Raw genomic sequence first — 21,437 nt, 5'->3', positions numbered from 1 at the left:
GAGGTGGGATATTTTGCTGTACTCTCTGTTGGTGGTAGTGGTTCAAATACAGGTGGTCATATAGATGGAACATCTTATCTCATTTCTATTCTGGGAATATTATCCATTCCATATTTTACATATTCCAAACATCTGCTGGAGTTTTGTTTGTTGCTAAGTAAATCCGCCAACAATTTTTTATTTCCTATAACATATTTATTCCTTTTTTCTTTCTATTTCCATCGACATCTTTTTGAAATCTCATTCTTTCCTTGTCCCATTTCGTCGTTTTTATTCAACAGCTAGCTATATGATCGTCGTGTTTTTATTTCTCGCTTTTTTCTATTCTCTTAAATTTTAATTCCATTCCCAGTTATCCTTGCCAATTCATCTATCCAAGATCCCATTTTTCTATCCCATTCTATCCCATTTCAAAACATTTTTTTAAACATGACTCAACTTTTCTATAGATTTAGTTCAATATAGTAAACCCTAAAATTTATCTCCACAAGTTATAAATATTTTATTTGTTTGTGTCGATTCAATTTCGCCTCGAAGTGCCTCCTAATTGTATGTCATGGGTTGATAAGGTAAACATCGAAAAAAAATTATAATTCAGAAAGAGAATTTCAAACAAGAACGAAAAGACTTAGTAAAAAGTAACTAGCGAAAGGAAAAAATTCTAGACGTAATTGAGGTGCCCTTTACACAGAGCGTAACGACAAAACAAGCTCATTTGTTTCATTATCAATAAAGACAAAATTGGCGTAATTAGTACCAAAAAAATACAGGTACTCGTTGATTGACGTGGAACACACCAAGCAGGTGCAAATGATATAGAATGAAAAATAGAACGAACCAGATCTAAACGAAAAAGAAGGTAGCTTTGTCTTCTCAGAAACCCATTTAAATGTAAATATTGTTTTATAACTACATTTTGTATTATATTCAAGTCATCTCTTTTGAAGTCTAAGAAATATACTTTAGATCTAGATTGCCGTTGGTTTGATTAAGAGAATGCCGTCCCCTCCATTATTAATCAGTAATGCTAATTGAAATCGTTTTCTATAACTCATTTTAGTTAGACCCGAATGTAAAAAACGTGTCCAATTCCATGTTTTTGTAAATATCTATATTTTTTCTTCTTTTTGATTTCTTTCTCTACCCCTAATTTTACTCTCATCTTTTTCCATATATCTTAAATAATAATAATTATAAAGCTGCTGTTAAATCTTTACAATGCGAGAGACTTTCCTGAGGGGGATGGGGTGGGGTGGGATCAGCTGATCTGAGAAAATTTTTAGCCAATCAGAATCGAGAAAAATCTCATAACTGAGATGTTCCTTTTTCTCTTGAAATTATGGATTTCCAGGCCAAATAAAAAATAAACCTTGCTACTAAACACTCGATAACAGTGTTCAAATAATTAGTGGCTTTAATTGTTTTCATTGCGATAGCAGGCATGTTATTATTTCACGCTTGTCAATTTTCGCAGACTACATGACACCTCGGTTTGCAGTGACGTCATTTCTACGTCACTATTTCAGATCAGCTGGGGTTGGTTTTCAGCATACGTGTCATTCCCTAGAATATCATTTCTTTGTTTAACGGTTGCGCATTGAAGACACATGAATATCGATACGACTCAAACAAAGAATCTTATTCTCAAGAGAATGATACGTGGGCTGATGTGAAATGGTAAAAATATCCCCCCAGCTAATTAGGTCTATTAGGTAAAAGTAAACTTAAAACACTGATATGTTATAAGATGAAGAGGAAGACAGGATGGAACTATTATAACAGCCCAGATAATTATGCTATATGTGGACGTACCATACTCTAAGAATAGGTGTTATAACAGCCCAGATAATTATTCTATATGTGGACGTACCATACTCTAAGAATAGATGTTATAACAGCCCAGATAATTATTCTATATGTGGACGTACCATACTCTAAGGATAGATATTATAACAGCCCAGATAATTATTCTATATGTGGACGTACCATACTCTAAGGATAGATGTTATAAGAGCCCAGATAATTATTCTATATGTGGACGTACCATACTCTAAGGATAGATATTTTTGGGGTTCAAACATGTGACTGAAACAGCCGCCATGTTGGTTAATCTAACAAGACAAGCTAATGACAAATGCTTCGTTAGCGTCAACCAACATGGCGGCTATCACTTAACATGCCCTAGGGCTATAGCAAGCAGTGTATATTATTCCACACGGAAGTTTCTATGAGCAAACAGCCGCCGGAGATGCACTCGACAACCGGACAATTATTTTCGTGAATAGTAAAACCTTGACCGGATAAATACAAAATACTTTGCGTCATTTCAATTAAAATGTGCTTATTGTTCTGTTTATGAGTTTCATGTCGTTCGCACAGCTGAATCTACCAAAAAAAAATAAATACTTCTCGATTCTTTGTTTAACATTCATTTCATATGCAGACATGACGTCATCCAGTGCTGATGTCATCGACTGTATTTGTGAAGGACAGCATAAACACATAAAAGGTTTCTCGTGTGCACGATTTGCGAATCCAAAATGATGCTATGAAACGAGACCTGACTTGCAGCACGAATAGATGTTATAAACAGGCTTCCATAATAGATACAGAACCTAAAGCATTGTAACCCTAACAATACACACGTTTTATAGTCTTAATTGCTTTGTTCGGTTAAAGCCATGGGCACTGAGCACCTAGCGACATTGAAATGGCTTCCCTTTATTTTTTTTCCATTCATCAATTTCTATTAGTGTCACGACACCGAACACCATGCCGCATTCAAATGGCTTTCCATTTTGTCATTTATTTTTTCCTCTCAAGTTGTGCACTCATGACTCTGTGTCTTGCGACTTTGGAATGGTTTTCTATTATGTTTCATTCATCTATTTATGCAGTCATGGCTCTGAGCCGAGCGACATTGAAATGGTTTCCCATTATGTTTCATTCATCTATTTATGCACTCATGGCTCTGAGTCGTGCGACATTCAAATGGTTTCCCATTATGTTTCATTCATCTATTTCTCGTACATTGTCGCGACAAAGACACGGTCAACTTTGATATGGTTTCCAATTAGTTTTTCATTCAATACTTGTCACAAAAAGTGCTTTACGGAACGTCCAACATTGAAATGGCTTCCATTATCATTTCATGAAACTTTTCCTCTCACATCACAAAAGAATTCAACAGCTCAACAAATATAATTTTCTCTTTTCTCTTCTCCTTTTACCTCCATTTTCTTTACCTTTTTCCTTCTCTGAATTATTACGTCCTTTATAGACTATCCGTGTTTCATCAATTCAGATTTAAATACACATGACAATAGGTCTAACTCACCTAAGACATATCAGCTGAATCAACCCCTGTCTTGTCATCTTATCAACGATATTACTACGATATAACGTCACTGTAAACCCCTTCAAGTGAAAGGAGTCAATGTCACGCATCCTCCAGGAAGTCGATCTTGGTTGCTCTTCAAAATAACCCCCCAAAACGTCGTGATGTAATTAGAATAAGTTTTTTGGTAATGACTTCACTAAAGCAAACCGCGATACTCGTGCAACATAAAGTGGTGAAACACTTGAAAATAAAGGAGTTACAAGAGGTTGACAGTTAAATGGCTTTTGGCGGGAACGTTCTTCGTACTCGGTCAAAACACAAGAAATATTGCGCTGTCTAATTATAACGAACGAGAAATTTCGAGAATGTATTAAGAGTTTTAGGATAATTCTTGACTAAACTTGTTGGTGATGATTCACTAAGGAGGGAAAGGAGAGAGTAGAAGAAGAGAAAGAAAAAGAGAGGGAGGGGAGGGGAGGGGAGGGAAAGATAAGGGAAAGAAGAGTAGAAAATAGAAAAGGAGATGAGAGGAACGAAGGAATTAAAGGGAAGGATTAAGGTTAGGGGGAATTCTTATCAAAAGCTAAGATTTTCTCGACCTAAGTCAACAAACACCGTTATCATTTAAATCTTATTTTAGACTTTGGAAATAAGTAGAAGCCGGTTCGTACTGCGGAAAGGAAAACAGCCAAGCAGCGCACGCGAATGCAACTGAATAGGAGTCCGAAAATGAAAATGAAATAGTTAAGCTTTGAGTTTAATTTTAGTGGAGAAGGTGAATTTGAGAAGAAGCTGGATGTTTGATACTAAAGGCTATAGCAAGAACCTCATGTGCCTGATTGATACTAGAGGTTTTCTAGCAGTTTGATGGTCGATACAAGAGGTTAGCAAGAAACTGACTGATCGATACAAGAGGGTTTCTAGCAGTTGGATGGTCGATACAAGAGGGTTTCTAGCAGTTGGATGGTCGATACAAGAGGTTTTCTGGCAACTGACTGATCGATACAAGAGGGTTTCTAGCAGTTGGATGGTCGATACAAGAGGTTAGCAAGAAACTGACTGATCGATACAAGAGGGTTTCTAGCAGTTGGATGGTCGATACAAGAGGTTAGCAAGAAACTGACTGATCGTTACAAGAGGGTTTCTAGCAGTTGGATGGTCGATACAAGAGGGTTTCTAGCAGTTGGATGGTCGATACAAGAGGGTTTCTAGCAGTTGGACAGATCGGTACAAGAGGATTTCTAGCAGTTGGATGGTCGGTACTAGAGGTTTGATACAAGTTGGCCGGTCGTTATTCAAAGGTCTATTAAAAGGTTAGTTTCCTCTTGAAGTGTTTTTCTACTTTATTCGTTAGTATTCAAGAATATTTTGGCGCGAATGAACATTTTACCTAAATTGATTAAAACTAAAAATCGGCTTTTTTTGATATTCTGTTTTCTAGGAATAAATAAATACCCTTTTCAATTAACAACTTAAATGCAATTTAATATTAATCTGAAAAAAAAATTGGAACAAAACTATAATGTTAAATCGTATATTTTGGCTACACCATTAGAAAGGTATAAAAAGATGTATTAATATTTTTTTATTATGAGTAATTTACTAACTAGCACCTAGCAGGGTACATAAACGCCCTAAAATAACAAGGTTTAAAAACAAGCTATTAGAACTCAATTTGAGAATTCTGTCAGTTCGAATAGATAAAAGCGCAGACAATAAGACTCTTAGACTTTTTAAAAAGCCGTCTCTAATTTTCTAATGATTTTGAAGCAATTGATTGTAGACAATTTGGCGAGCAATACAAATGTGTTTTCAGGCGTGCTTTGCTCTTGTTTCCCAAAAAAACACCACATTTTTGTTTTCCAGCTGTCGTCTTAATGATAAGAAAGAACAATACTCAAGGGAATGACACAAGGTCTGGTATGGGAAAGTAAAAAGTTGAGGGACTCTCTAATACTTATAAAAAAAAAAGTTTTGAAATCTTGGCATTTGAAACAATAATTTTGCACTCCACCATACCCCCTAGGGTAATCTTTTGGACCTACGCATTTTAAAGCATTCTTTCAGGGGGAACGAGGCTCAGGACACTCACCCTTCAATGTGCTTTTCGATTTTTGTCTTCTACGGTGTCGTTTTGGTATCCTTCTCCCCTTTCCACGGCTTTACTTATGTTTTTAGTTGTTTTTAGTGACACTGAACAGTAGCAAAACACAGCAGATCCAGACGTGTTTCTAACACATCGTTTAAAACCTCTTTATTCGACCAAGACACTGAATAGACCCACATCAAAGGAATTGAATAACCTCTATACAGCGACCACCTATGCATTGATAAAACCTCTTTCAATTCGACCAAGATTTTGAATAGACCCACATTAAAGGAATTGAATAACCTCTATACAGCGACCACCTATATATTGATAAAACCTCTTTAATTCGACCAAGATTTTGAATAGACCCACATCAAAGGAATTGAATAACCTCTATACAGCGACCACCTATATATTGATAAAACCTCTTTAATTCGACCAAGATTTTGAATAGACCCACATCAAAGGAATTAAATAACCTCCATACAGCGACCACCTATATATTGATAAAACCTCTTTAACTCGGATACCTTGTTAATGCCACCAAGATAGTGGGACTTAAAGTCTCATCACGTAACAGGAACTACTAATCTCCATTAATCGACAATCTAGACCTTGATTAAAATATATCTCTACATCGACCATCTTTCTAAAACGACCAAGTGTCGAAATTCCTAATCTCGCAATAATCTAGGCGTTTCCCCTTAAAGGAAATCAAATATTATAGCTAAAAAAAAAAAAAAAAAAAAAAATCTTTGGACACAAAAATATATTACTCCACATCAATAGCAGACAGCTGCGAGCTAGTAACCACAGCTGGCTCGTCATCTCGTCAAATCATTTGTTTATAAAGAAAATCCAGTGATCTAACATAGAGAGGAAGTGTTAACTATTGATAGCATGACGTATTCAGAAAACTATGACGGTGTCTTCTGAACGTCTTCTGTTTTAATAACTTCACAAACCATTAGTAAATCGTTATAATTCAATATTATGTCATCTGTACTTCAAAATCGTTCCTATGGTAACATGACTCACATACAGATGATCTTTAGGTCGTTGTCTAGGAAAGATTGCTGTTGTTGTGTTGTTTGTCGTTCCTAACTGTGTCACGTGACGTATGATGGTGCCGGGGAGGGTGTGTGTGTGTGTGTGGAAGGGAGGGGGGGGGGGAGGGGGAGGGGTAAGGGGGAATCGCCTTAAATTTCTTACCCACAGCTCGTAATCAGCGTTGAGGAGTGTGTGCGCTCGTTTAGCTATTTTTTTCTATCGATCGATTCCAGTGCGAGAGTGAGAGAACCTAACACTATTTCCAATTAAAAATCTCTCCAAGATCCGACTGAATTCGCGGTTACAAGCGAATGAAATAAACGTATTTACGCGCTCAGTTGTAATTGCTAAAGGTAGTGCACGGATTAACGAATTAAAATGCCTTTTACTGTTGTTGAGCCACTAGACCAAAGGAAGGGCAATCTTAAGGTCTTATCTCTATACAATCGAGTTTGAAAATCTTTCTTTAATTTGGAGCAAAGTGCTGATATCTTCCCTCCAAACACCGGATAGATTTCCATGACGTAACAAGTCTTTTAGCGAATAGAAATTAATTAACACGTATTTTTCAAAGATTCCAATAAATATATATTAAGGAAATCCCAGCAACTTTTTTACTTTTTCTGCCGCCACGTTCTAATCAATTAGAATAGAGAATACGTACACGCAACGACCTTCATTTGAACAACTTCTTGTTTGTTCATAACCTAGGCCGGTTCTTACACAACGACCGACACACAAATTTTCCTGGGAGTTTCAAGCTAGTCATTCAATTTTCAAGTGTCCATTTCCTCCTCGTCGCTTACAGTCATTGAGTAAAACTGCCAAAACAAAATAGAATAGCTACATCTCCTGTCACGGATCTTAAGCTCGAATCTTAGGCTCTTGGGTTTCATCGTGAACGATAACTATACTTTTTTCATTTTCGTTGGATTATAACTATGAAGTATTATTTCGCTTTTTTTTTTCACGAAAACAAATATTGAAATTTCGCTGCAGGAGAATGAATTAGTTTGAGTTCGTTACCAAGCCAACGGACTATTTTCTGTTGATATTCAGCAAAGTGTAGCGATAGACAAATTCATTAAAAATGTTTTCAGAATGAAAATTAAAAAAAACAATAATTTATATACTAATATAGGTAAAAAAAATCGGATCGAGCGAAAGTAAATTGAATTTTGTGCGAAAAATTGCAAACATGCCAAATTATAGTTTAAACTATTGTGCAAGCTCTTTCGATGATAATTTTCAAATATGAATAAATTTGGATAACATTTTGAACTCGTGTCTTGTGGAAAAAGAGTGTTACATTATAAAAAGTTGAAAGCAAGTTCCTCGAAGTGTTTAAGAGAAAAACTTCTCGCTTTTAGTGTACTTTAGTTCCACGTATGTACAAGTGTGCGAAAATTCGGTCTTTCGTATCTAAGGTTTCAAACGATGTTTTTATCTTTTGTGTTGAACTTCGCGTATTATATGTTGGTTGCTAAAACAGTTTCCGGGATAAACTGCCTGACCTGTACGAGGATTGAAAGCAGGCGAATTTGTCTGTTTATCACAGTAATTTATACGGTAAACAATAGCAGAGCAGAATATCCGCATGACAGAAACATGCAAGTAATTTTATTCATTTATCTTTCGTCGCCAGCGAATAGTTCAATAAATTTTATCGCAATGTATTTCAGTTTTTTGCTCAAACGAAACGAAAAAATTTTCCTCTCATTTAGAAAAAAAATTATTATTGACTTAAAGTAGTGTCTTCGGATTACATCCTATTGTTATAACCAAGACAACATACAAAGTTCAAAACTGATCAAAAATTCGAAAAAAGGCATGACAAAGGGGTGCCCTAGGGTGCTGTGATGTCATGAGGTGAATTCCTTGTGCAAGCCAGTTCACTTTCCCTCTGACTGTAAAAACAATACCTTCTGAAACAAAAAAAAATCCAGGCCAATATAATGACAGAGGGTTATTTTTTTGAACTGTGGTTTGAAGCGAAGAGAGTTTTAATCGAAAGCTCGCGTAATTAGAGAGCTGGTTTAATCATTCTATTGTAAGACGCTTGGAGTTTGCGGTGCGCATGCGCCAGATAGACAGGTGCTGTGCGGGCAGACGTACAGAGATATATTGGTATATTGTCAAAGAAACCATCTAGCCAAACAACTGACCCAACAACTCTTGAACGCTCGAATGAGCAGTTGACGAGAAATCGGCGCAAAAAGAAGCGCTTTTTTTCGACCAGAATGAAGAAACGGCAATCGAAAGACAAGACACATCGACATCGATAATTTACCCAGAAGAAGAATATCTTGGGAAAATTTAGCAAGGATGGCTATTAGCTCCAATACGAAAAAACTGTTACTGCGAATTGTGTTATTCCTCGTCTATCTTTTGATGGGTGCAGGTATATTTTACGGTATAGAAAACCATGACGAGAGTAAACGAAGGAAAAATAATAATTTTCATGAGAAATACAAGAACTTCACAGACAGATATAAAATCAGTAAGGAAGACATGGTTGCGTTCATTAAAGGATTGGAAGAAGCAATGAAACTAGGATACAACGCAACTTCTGGCTTCAACGGCTCGTCTTCTGGCGGTTGGCCCAAGCACTATCGTTGGCAATTTATGAACGCATTTCATTTTGCTGGTAATGTTGTTACAACTATAGGTAAGTGAGGAGGTTTATATCAGAAAATCTGGAGATTTACAGCTTTGCTGGATTCATAATCGTACGAATACGAGCCGAATAACCCTTAGCAACCATTGGGAATACAAGTCGGAGCGAGTGAGAGCCGAGATGCGAGTGTTGTGTCTCTATCATTGGAGAAAAATCATTGAACACAAATACAGAATATATAATATGAACAAAAGTTTTACTCCAAAATGGTCTTCATTTGTGGTTGGTTAGGGGGGTAATGAGCCAAGCAAGGTTTCAATAAGCGGTTTCTTTAGGCAAATTCGGCCTGAACCGTAGCTTACACCTGGCTGGCTTACAATAAGTTGTTAAATATAAATGATATCCTGGAGAATCAATAGCAATTCCAACGAAAAGGATTTCCAATTTATGTCCTAATGTGTTCGCAAAAAAAGGGACCTTTATCCAGCCTCTTTATAAGCTATAATCGAAAAAATCGTAGCATAAATAATGTGTTATTTTCGTCTGAAGAAGGCTTTTATAAGGAAACGTTGAATGAAACAAGACTAAACTAGTTATCAGGTTTTTAATTCTCTTAGAAGCAAGCTAAGGTAGAGACAATTGGCCGGCATCGCGTTAGGAATAAGAATAAAATGTTCAACGGTTGGGGAAACAGATTCGATTTATAATCAAGTAACGTTGTCAAGATGATGCAAAACTCTGCCAAATATATTCTAATCCGCAGGTGATAGAAGATTTGTGCCGAAATAAAACCCGAATATATGTTGATTTCGAATTATGTAAGTCATTCGCTAGAATTACAAACCAGATTTTCTTTTCTTTTTTCTTCTGTGAGAAGATTACTGGGTTGCGTAGAGCCACTATAACCATATCACGACAAATCTGCTGATCCTCAATAGCATTTCCGATTTGGAATAGCCCGTCTATTATCCAATAGGCAATTCGCGTTTAGGGGGAATGTTTTCTATGTACGAGTTAAATGTCTTCTTATGTATGTATTCTTGTAATTTGGCGCTGTCGGAAGAATCACGTTTTTTTAAAAATATATAGAAAACACGTTCCTTGTTTATCACTTTACACCTTATAATCAAAAGAAAGAAAAAAAGATAAGAGAAATTTAGATAGACATAAGAGAGAAAAACACAGTTGTACAAAAGCTGTTTTTTGGAAAAAAAGAATATTGGAAAACTGAAACGCTTTCACGAAGCAATTGATGTACCAGAAAATGGACGCTGTATGTCAATATTGGCCGAGTCACGGACTCAAAAAGTTGTTTGAGAGTGAAGTCTGGGTTTATAATCACTCTATTCCTGAGACAGAAAACGAGAAGAAAAATCTAGAACGAGAGTTAGCGATCATTAATATTACACGATGTTCCATTGTCACGCGGGGAACGCGCGCTACTTATAAACAATGACAGGCAGATTCGATGATAAATCGAAACAGTTTGGAATTAAATTCTTGGATGGGTGAAAGAGCCAAAAGATGTCGATAGTTTATTGACATTGTATGATCTGGTAATTTATCCTTGGATTAGAAGGCAGCCCATATTGGCTTAGATATTCTTGTACCGAGTGAGTTAGCTAGCCTAGACCGAAGATAAACCATTTATATGCATGTGTTATCATTGAGTGTTCTCCAGGAAGTAAGAGTTATGTTTTGAAATAACAAAATACAACCATCCATCGATCGCAGATTGCCATCTATCAACTTTCTCATTTCTCAGTCAAGGCTCTAAAATTATATCAATTCGATGGAATTTTTTTTACCGTAAAGTGCTCAATAAAACTACTAGTAATGGTTGTTATAGCGCCCTCGCCGCCCTTAAAACTCGGAGCAACAAATCCCGACAAAATTTGGACTATTTTTCACAAGCCAATCAACCCACTATTTGTTAATAACAGCAAATTTTGATCCGACACTTATGAAGATCTGCCAAGCAGTTCTCAAAACGACAAATTTATAAATTATGATCTAAAAAGCCGTACGGAATGACTGACCGTAATTACCATCCCGAAAGATTTTATATTATAATTTCAGTATCCAAAGATAAAAATAAAAATAGGTTGGTATAGATATTCTAATTCTTTAAACACTTATTCGAATTGAACTCAAATTGAGATATCGAATAGTGATAACAGGATTGATTTTATTCTTCAGCGCCGAGTGTGAGGGTTTGAGTTACATTTTAATCTAATACGAGAGGAGAACTTCCTCCGCAGTCCAGACAAGCGAAGAAAAAAGTAAAGAATAGAGAACAATAACAAAACTATCGAAGATTTTCATCTTCAAGAATATTTTGTGCGACCATTTGTATGGCTAACCAATTAAACAATGTACACCAAGGATGTTTTATAATCCTTTCTTGAGCCATTCTTCTTTTGATGGTATTTGAAGTACAAATCTCTTAGCTCGTTTCTCACAACAGCTTAGTTTTACTGTTCGATTTTAGGTCTGAACTTGTGTCTAAGAAGTTAGAAGCACGCTCCCTCGTTCTCTATCTCTCGCTTCTCTTCATTTCTTCGTTTCTTTCTAAATTCGTCTTTAAAAAAACATTTGAAATTACTGGGTCGATCGGCTATAATCGAAACTGATAAGAATATAAAAAGCGATAGGTCAATTGCTTTCAAATCATTTAAAATATAATTTAAATCGTTTCATAAAATGGAAAATATAATAGACCAAAAACCGAAAAAAATGAACCACAGATCGCTACAACCTTTCTCACTGGCGGTAACAACTGACAAACGCATTAACTAGCTAAAAATATTCCATATGCTGCTATATTTACAAGTCATAAAATCTCAATTCATATAAAGATTGTGCTGTCGAATCTACTGATGTTACTATGACGACCAATGTTCCTAATAATATTATATCGTATTTTTTTATGTTTAATATTTTCATGGCGAATTGATTCAGTTTGTCTATGTCTTGGTCTGGACATTGAGCTTTTAAAAATTCAAATGCGGAGGATAAAAGAATTAATATTAATGTCTAAAACGAAATTCTACTTATAAATCCCAAAATGATTATTGTATAGATTACAGTAGTTAGAAAAAATGAAATCAATCAGTATTCATCGCTAAAGGAAAAAAATGAATTGTTTTCTAAATCAAGGAAAAGTGGATTATTGCCCGCTCTATCTATATCACTACATGTCAACAACAACAAAAGTATAATCTCACAATTACTGAACAAAATGTAAATTATTCAACTAGATTCACGACAATATCCTTTTGAAATAGAAAATAATACGAGTACCGTCATCTTTATAGCTGCTCGTTAATAGTAATTGTTCCACCTTGGGAAATTTTCACACGTTTTTATAAGATACCATTGACAGACTATTAGAAGTTTTTCCTAATTGCAGAAAAAAATGGCTTCGAAAAATTTCACTATTACAGAATGAATTATTAATATTTCAAGTTTTCCTGATGGAATATTCCAAAGAACGGAACATAACAGCTATTTTACTATGTCGGGAAACAGGATTTAGTTATATTCTTCTGATACCGACACCGAACGAATTAAATTACTCATTTACAACATTTTCTTTTTCTAACATGAAATTATTCTCGCAAGCTTCGTTTTAGCTGACGTTCTTTTCAATATCCTAATATCCAAGGCGTCAAGCATTAAATATAGGTTGTCTAAAACATCTCTAAGAGTGCCAAGAATATTTTTGATATGATACCAAAGCCAAAACACAAACTGAACCTCACTAAATCATGTAAAAGAGAACGTATGTACAACGAAAATTAGATTGACATGTTCTAAATTCAACGCAAAGGGGGGCTTGAATTATCTAGTGTTAATATTATTGACAAAAATGATGACAAACGTACAGCTTCCTTTAAGATATATTAATATTTTTGTATTGCGCTTTTGTTTAAACTGTAAAAGCGGTGCAAGGACCCCTGATCTGGGCCTGGCCATGTTACTCAGACGATATTAAACGTTTCTTTTAAGTTGGAGTGAGACGCGTTATAAAGTATAAAATACGAATTTATTTATCTATGCTTATATGGATGAGTGGAACTTTGTTTAAGGAGGGTACGATAAACAACCTCTGGGTTGATCTAACCGAGTCATGCAGGGCACGTTCGGCTAATTCACAGGATCGAATTGGAATTTAGCTTGTTAGGTTGGGGATTGTAGAAGGAGTATAAACAGCGAACCTGGAGAAAAACCTTCGCTCACTTGTTATGCTGAGTCCAGAAATCGAACACGAGACGAGGAGAGGCAAGTGCAATTGACTACAGCACCCTTGAACAGCTCTCATTTCAGCTAACAGTTATGAATTCGACTTAAATTCCTGCTAAACTAATATACGTATGTTTTTGTTTTTCAGGATATGGTCACATAGCTCCAGTCACGTTATTGGGAAGATTCCTTTGTATTTTATATGCTCTTTTTGGAATTCCATTGACCGGTCTTACGCTTCGATCGATCGGTAACAGAATTTCCGAGTTTATCGCTGCCACAATCAAGACACTAGATCGTAAAGTGTACAACCGTGAAACCGAAAAAATCGAAATCAAGACTGCATTTTTGGCATTCGCAGCACTATGGTTTATAATTCTCGTTCCCGCTGCAGGGTTTTCATTAATAGAGGACTGGGCGTACCAAGACGCCGTGTACTTTTGTTTTATAACTTTAACGACCATTGGCTTTGGGGACTTTGTCCCTGGCCAGGAAAGAGAAAAGTATGAAGAAGGTGTTGAAGCATTATTAGAGTTTCTTAATCTGTTTTATATGGTTCTTGGGCTGGCTGTAATGTCTGGCGTGATTGTTTCGATTAGCGGAGTTATAGAAGAGAAGACGAAGAACTTCGGTGTTGTGGACCCAATGGAAGCACTTCGAAACATCCGAGTGGAAAACTTGAACTCGCGGGCGCTCAAAAAGCTAGGTTATAAGATGGGTCCTGGCATGGGCCCACCAGGAGCGCCTGGCCCGCCAAACCACGATGATCCGACTATAAATAGCCGGCTCCCACCAAAATTAGCGCCAAAAGCGATAGCCGTGGTCGCGGCCTCGGGCAATGATCGAACTATAGAACGAAGCCGTTCGGCGGAAGCGATGGATTTTCAAGGGCCAACGCCCGTTATGTATTTAAATAAAAGAAATGGACCATCGTATGAGAACAAAACGACAAGCCCGACTGGATCAAAAATGTTTAATAATAAAATAGCACCAACTACAGTATCGGAAAACCAAACAATTTCGAACAGCCCGAGTAGAAAGCTCGATTTACGGAAACGATCCGAACACAATTCTACGAGTACGGAGAGTGCCGAAGAGGCACGAGCGAGCGACGAGGATAGCGAAGTAAAAACAATTAACGAGCTCAATGAACTCAGAGAAGAGGCGGAGCTAGATGCTTGTGAGCCTGTCAATCATGAACCGAAGAATAACTTGGTGAGTAAATCAATATCTATGCCAACAATGCCTTGCGCGCTGGGTAATGCTGCATGACGTCACAGCGGACAGCCAGCCATCTCGGTATTTGTTGCACAATCGTCAGTTACATGCGCCTTTGTTTTTATCTGATTTGTTGCATAACTCGATTTATAGCAAATTTCTAAGATAAAATTAGCCGAGGACGATAGTAGGGGGCGGGGGCTGAAATGTAGCTTATTTTTAAAATATCCTCCCAAGACAAACAGCTAGCAGTTCACATACTTAATTGCATGTACGTAAAACAAACTGCGGCTCACGTAAGAACAATTCTTGGCGATGGATTTTCGGAAGGATAAAACTAGATCCCCTTAGGAGTGTTGACCAGAATGATTAGTGACAGTCTGTCGTCGAGATCAATGAACAAAACTAAACTGACAAACCAAATGAAATTCTGTTTTTGCAACTAGACTAAACAATACTTTGATTACTAAGTTCTTAACTATATTACTCTGACTTTCATTTACCCTGGGCCATCAGTACCATTTTGCTTCAGGTGGTTTTGATCACGTGACTGACCACGTGATGTTTTTTGTTTTAGTATAAGATAAGTCCTAAACTACATTATTCGTTAAACATCTCTAAATATTGTCAGACACGTCACGTGATAGATCACGTGACTGACCACATGATGCTTAGATGACTTGGAGAAAAAGACGCCAAGTCGGCCTGGGTGGCGTCCAACTTAATACATTTTTCTGCCGTACTCTTCGTCGTACTCCGCCGAGTCATAAGATAAACATGAAAAAAAGCGTTATTTTGGTGGTCATTTCAAAAAGTACTGCAAACATGAATGAATTTCGGCCAATTTGCCAACTGAGGCCGCCATTTTGAGTCTGGTTTAATGTCAAGTTTACGTCGTAACAATCTTAAGAATTTCAATCAACATGTAAAAGAAAAAAAGAAAAAGTTACGATATGGAAAAAGGATTATTTGGAGGAAGTTTTGCTAGTTCGCTTCGTGTTGTCTAACCTCAAACACAGAAAACAAATATTTGAACAGAATTTGTTAGAAATACAAACAACAAGTCGTGTGGACCATCGCGTTGTATTCTTTACGTGTTGCCTTAATTATTTTCTAATGTGCATTTTGAATCTCCCGTAACGGGACCAGCCATCATCGTCAGCTTACTTTGGCGCCCGCCACGCCGATAGCAACATTTAACGACCACGTATTCTCTTTCTTGTTTGTCAAAACACTTTTATTTTTCGGTGCTATCTCTAAGGTATTCTTCTAGAATAAGTCATTAAAAGACGGTATAACCCACAAGTCTGATTCTTAATAAACAAAAGCATTAAGATCCATTTGTCGCTGGGAGAAGCGTCGACAATAAACTATGTTAAAAATGCTGTGCCATCGAGAATCGTCATGGCAACCGGTTCAATATTACACCAACCATGCATCGATCCACCCTTCTAGAATCCGCCGGCAAGTGTCCTTTTTCCTTCTACCATTAATTATTGTTAATGAAAACCATACATTTTTTTTACAATTTAATTATTTTTTCCTAATTCATCCATCCATCCCTCTATCTTGTCTTCGTTAGCTCCCATTTTCTTGGTTCTACTGTTATTGTTTATAAAGAAAAAAGAAAAAAGAAAAAAGAAAAAGAAAAGAAAAAGAAAAAGAAAAAGAAAAGGAAAAGGAAAAGGAAAAGGAAAAGGAAAAGAAAACGAAAACGAAAAAAGAAAAAAGAAATTGAAATATTTTCATATTATAGATCTTATAAAAAAACAAAATTTTGTAAAATTTTCAAAGCTGAATATGAAAAAAAAAAAAAAAAATCTAAACTCTTTCACCCATTTTTTAATGTCTTTTCAAAGATACTGAACTACCGCGTCGTAAAAAGAGAAGGAAAAAATCTGCCGAGCTGTTTCGTTTTTATTCCTTTCACATGAAATATTTAGTTATGAAAAGAGAGAAGATTTATTAGTTTTCTGTCGCCGCAGGTTTTTCGCTTCATCGATCTATATCAAGGTTTCTGGGAAAATCTCCTACAGTTAGCAATATGTGGACAATCAATCTTTTCCACAATCATTTTTATCATCATCCATTAGCATTGAAAAGAACAAGTCAAACTGAAAAAACGAAATAAAATTATCATTAAGAACCAAAAAGTGTTTTTGATATTCCTTCGTCACGCCCCAGTAATCTATCCATGGCTTTAGGTGATGTAGACTGGCGCCAGCACTTCAAACGTAAAAACAGAGCACTCTCTTTAATATCACCATCGATATTTTTCAAGTATTCGCATTATTGATCGGATTATGCTTTTATTTTCTTTAGATTGAATACGAATATTTATCAGTCAAGAAATATTGTTCTTGCGAGGCTAGCTTTGCGCGTCTTAAAGTAACTGAAATAATCTTGAATTTTTGTGAGCTTTTTGACGTTTTTTATAACGAATCCTATGAATTTTCGTCTTTTCTTTCACTACAAAAATTTGATAATAAAATATAAAAATAATATGAATTTTTTCCTTTACTGAGTTTTATTGGTATTTCTTTTCAATGCCTCATTCTACAAGAATTGGAAATAAACGGAATATTATTTGAAAATATTCTTAATAAGAATTGAGGTTATTTTCAAAATATCTACATAACATAAATTGCACAAAATCTTAGGCGGAAGTGAGCTAGTCGATTTTATTCAGATGAGTTCATACCGCAGTCAGGCACAGAGCAGTCAATTAGATTAACCTCAGATAAAGGGACAGATAAAGGTACATTCTGATCTAGCTTGAGAAATAACGAGCCTTTTATTGATTACTGGTTCCCAGGCCCACAACCGCCATGTTGGGCGAGGTCTCTGCTCTAAGAAGATCTAACCCGGTGGGATGAATGCAATAGAACGAGAAACAATAGAACGAGTCAACAATAAAAACAATTGGTTGTTTTTGGCCAATCTCGATGGCTCTTTTTAGCGGGTGTGGCATTACTGGCCATGTTGAGTGACCATTACGAAAGATTAGTTCCTTCCCTAAATGGATAGACTGCAATATGACGTCATATCATAGTGACGTCATAGGAGTGATGAGCGTATCTGTCATGTACTCTAATTTATGATATATTTACATTTACAATGGCAGGTGATTCAGGTACAAGTCACACCCATGCCATCACCGAGGGAATCACCTATACAAACAAGACCTTCAATCGATAGCATTACTACAATCCAGAAGAATGAAGACCCTGACACTGAACCAATAGAGACCTACGAAGGGTCAATTAAGGATAGTATTGACTCGTCACATGGCTTCCAACCTGATAGAACTACAGCTATTGATCATTCCAAAACAAACGAAACGTTCGACAAAGATGATGAGTTGCCGGTTACAAATCCATTTACACAGGACGCCAAGGATAAACAAAACTCGCCGCATAAAGCGAAAACGAACGATGCCAAAAACGTGAGAACTAAGAATGGAATTATTCAAAAAAATACGCATTCGAAACCAAGTGTTAAGAAACATGGAAGAACGTTTAAGCCTGTTGAACATATAGACCTTGGAGATAAAACTATATCAAAGGTACCGAGGTGATAGATAGATAGTAATGTGTCCCACACGTTATAACCTGATCAACGGTACCTTTATGGTCCTACATGGAGCGAGTTGGTTCCTGGTTGGTATCAGCGGTAAACCTTGCTTAAGCATGCGCTCAGCGTCAACCTTCCCATGATGCATCAGAAGTGTTTACAATCTGAGTGTTGTATGCGCCAAGATCTGGAATCAATCGACATGGAAATGATATCTCAGTACGTTTAAACCATTCACGTAAATAATATTCTACAGCTGCACTTATGGAAGTATCAATCAAATTGAAATGTTTAGCAAAATTTTGCAATTCGATCTCTTCTTGACGTCTTTTTACACTCAGATTTGAACAAGAACATACTTCGCAAGGACTTCATAAACGGTATGACGGATACCTATTCCAATCACGGGTGCGCGACCTTACTCAACTAACCACTGGATTTTCTAAGAGGAGTCATGGCCATAACTGTTCAGTATCACGTGACTTTGGATGATCTGTCACATGACGATTACTGTTCAGTATCACGTGACTTTGGATGATCTGTCACATGACCATTACTGTTCAGTATCACGTGATTTTGAGTGATCGGTGTCATATGACCATTACTGTTCAATATCACATGACTATAGGTGGTTTATGTCATATGACCTCAGATAGTCAGTGTCACGTGACCTTGGTTGGTGTGAATCGTTGGTTTTGATATATTTCCGAGCTAAAACGTTATGTTAAATACCTACAGGCCTGTTAGGCTTGGTTCCAGGGCTTTTACAATAATGTATTATATATTATTATTATTTAATATTTTATCGAATTCACATAACTGCACCAGTATTATGTCATATTATAAATCAGTCGCTATCAATCAGTTATCACATACTTAAAACCGAATAAATTACCGAAGAAATAGACTACTTCGACGACACGGCGGCCATCTTGGATCGCTAGGCATTATGGGGTGTCTAGGGGTGCAAATATGGAGCTACTGAGAGGCTTGAAAATTTACTTTTATTGAAAAAAGACAGCACATTGATCGCCTTTTCCCATGAAAGAAAGACAAAAAACCCTCTATATATATCATCCGCCATCTTTGTTTTGTCAGTTTTTTCCCCTGGACGTCCCACAATACCTTACGATTAAAGATGGCCGCTGCATCGTTGAATAGATCTTAGCAACTTGACATCCGTTGCGCACATGAACTTGATGAGAGCCTTGCTCTAGACGCCATGTCTTCTATTCCAAACCTTTTAAAATTCTACTAATTTTTCCGGTTTTCGTGTCACAGCACGTCCAAAAATACAATTTAATTTCCTGGAGTATTTTTCTTTTCTATTGAGACTGATACGTCAATGACATATTGAATCCGTGAAAATCTTGAAATGAGAAAAACATTACGTCAAAAGCAGCGTAGTTCCAGAGCAAAAAACGCACGAACAGGGGATGGGTGGAGAGGAATATTCTTTCATTTTAGCTATTCATTATTTTAACTAATCCCTTAACACATAAACTACATGATGTTCATGATTACAAGTTTAGTTTCTTCCACTATTGCAGTAGGATTATAAGTTATTAACTATCTGGTCACCTAGGAACACGAGCAATTCAAAAAGCACCCAGACTCTATCTTATTGTAGACTAATTGAACTTGAACTCGTAGATCTCGTAACATGGGAAATAGGTCTTCAAGAGGGGGCTTCTACCTGGGTGATTGAAGACGTATAACCGATGTTCCTTTATTTTAATCCCGGTTAGTCGATAAAGAATAGATATAGACTAGGAGTCAAAGTCAGTGGAGGAAACAGGAATTTAAAAAGGGGTTGCAAAATGGTCGCCAAGCAGGAAAAGGCGGTGCGATCGGCTTCACAAAAGGGAGCTCCAATTTCATTTAATTTTACTGAGAAGAGCAAGAAAGAACATGATTGGCTCTAAAGATCTCACAAACCCTGGAACAACCCCGGGATGTGCCACTGACAGTTCATTTCAGGAATCACTACAGTCAAACCCAATACAGTTAATTCGTTAGATGATATTCAAATCTGAACTCCTGTCTTGTTAATATTTCTTAATTTATTGTTTTCTAGTAAGGACGATCGTTTGAATGAATACACCGCGATCTAAAAAAAGCACATAAGACTCACTTGGCTCGTTTTATAAATTAAAAATAATAACATTTTCCAATTCAGGTTATTTATACTTCGATATTTATAAACGACTGCGTTAAAAAAAATGATTTCAAAGCCATTCCAGCCAGCGGCTACAGGTAGCCATGGTAACGTGTGACGTCAGTTTTACGTCAAACTTTGATGAGCTATGGCTTCGGAATTGTAAATGTATCGTAAATAAATACCTTGATAAACGATCCACTTCCATACATAGTAGTTTACATATATTTAGTGTAATTTATTTATGAATAAACAAACGACTGAAAACAAACACACCACAATTGTAAATAGAAGAAGTAAGAATACTTTAGAATAAAGAAATCTTTTCAATTAATGTAGTCAATGTTTTTTTTTTTTAGACTTTGCAGTTTTTTGGGGTCTGAAACACACTAACTGGTATCACGTGATCAGAAATTATAGACGTGATCATACGTAACGATCACGTGTGGAAATATGGGCCATCACGTGACATACCAATGATTACTTTTTAGTAAGCTTGTAAACTAGAGTGAAGGCATTTAACCCGTGAAATAAAAATTATTAGTGAACGTGTAATAGTCAAATAGACACAAAAGAAAACAATGGAATTAGGATCTACTAAAGTGTGTTAGTCGAATATCTATTGCACGGGTTTAATGACTTCACTCTATCAACCACTGCCTAGTCTGGTTTATGGTTTACCCAAGCTAGACCAACATTCATCTTATCTCTATGAAGGTAGTGTAGTCACATGATGATGTCCTACAGTCACGTGATTGAGCCTGCGCATTGACATACAATGGATATATATGTATGTGTTTTGTGGTCGCGGGGTTTTCGTGTCTCAGTGTATATATGTATATATTATACTTAATTTTCTCTTTTCTTATATTTATACTTTTAGGTTCTTAATCGCAAATTTTAGTATAGAATATTTAGATTTTCATAGATTTTATCATTGCTGATGACCGTTTTATACCAGCTGTTCTAGTGTCCAGATGATCGTTTTTTTTTAATAGGATAAATAAAGATGTTATTATTGTTATTATTAATGACACGACAATGTCTATATCCGCGTAAATCATATATAAGGAAGAAGCTCCATGCATCTTTCCCTGCGTTCTAACTTAATGTATTCCAGGTCAAGGCCGCTAGTAGTACAGCTGTT

At 36.4% G+C, this 21,437-nt stretch overlaps 1 protein-coding gene across 1 annotated transcript; it reads left to right on the top strand.

Annotated features, from left to right (window-relative positions):
- Positions 1-8,560: 8,560 nt before the first annotated feature.
- On the top strand, positions 8,561-19,522 carry LOC116300418 (uncharacterized). Its single transcript, XM_031709290.2, has 3 exons — positions 8,561-9,147; positions 13,490-14,556; positions 17,684-19,522. The coding sequence occupies exons 1-3, from the start codon at positions 8,805-8,807 to the stop codon at positions 18,134-18,136; spliced, it is 1,863 nt and encodes a 620-aa protein (XP_031565150.2). The 5' UTR covers positions 8,561-8,804; the 3' UTR covers positions 18,137-19,522.
- The last annotated feature ends 1,915 nt before the right edge of the window (positions 19,523-21,437 follow it).

The sequence above is a fragment of the Actinia tenebrosa genome, unplaced genomic scaffold (assembly GCF_029948245.1).
Source record: "Actinia tenebrosa isolate PJP-AT-01 unplaced genomic scaffold, QUT_ActTen_1.0 PGA_scaffold0__85_contigs__length_37466705, whole genome shotgun sequence".
Classification (NCBI taxonomy): domain Eukaryota; kingdom Metazoa; phylum Cnidaria; class Anthozoa; order Actiniaria; family Actiniidae; genus Actinia; species Actinia tenebrosa.
This window is presented reverse-complemented; position numbering and strand designations above follow the sequence as displayed.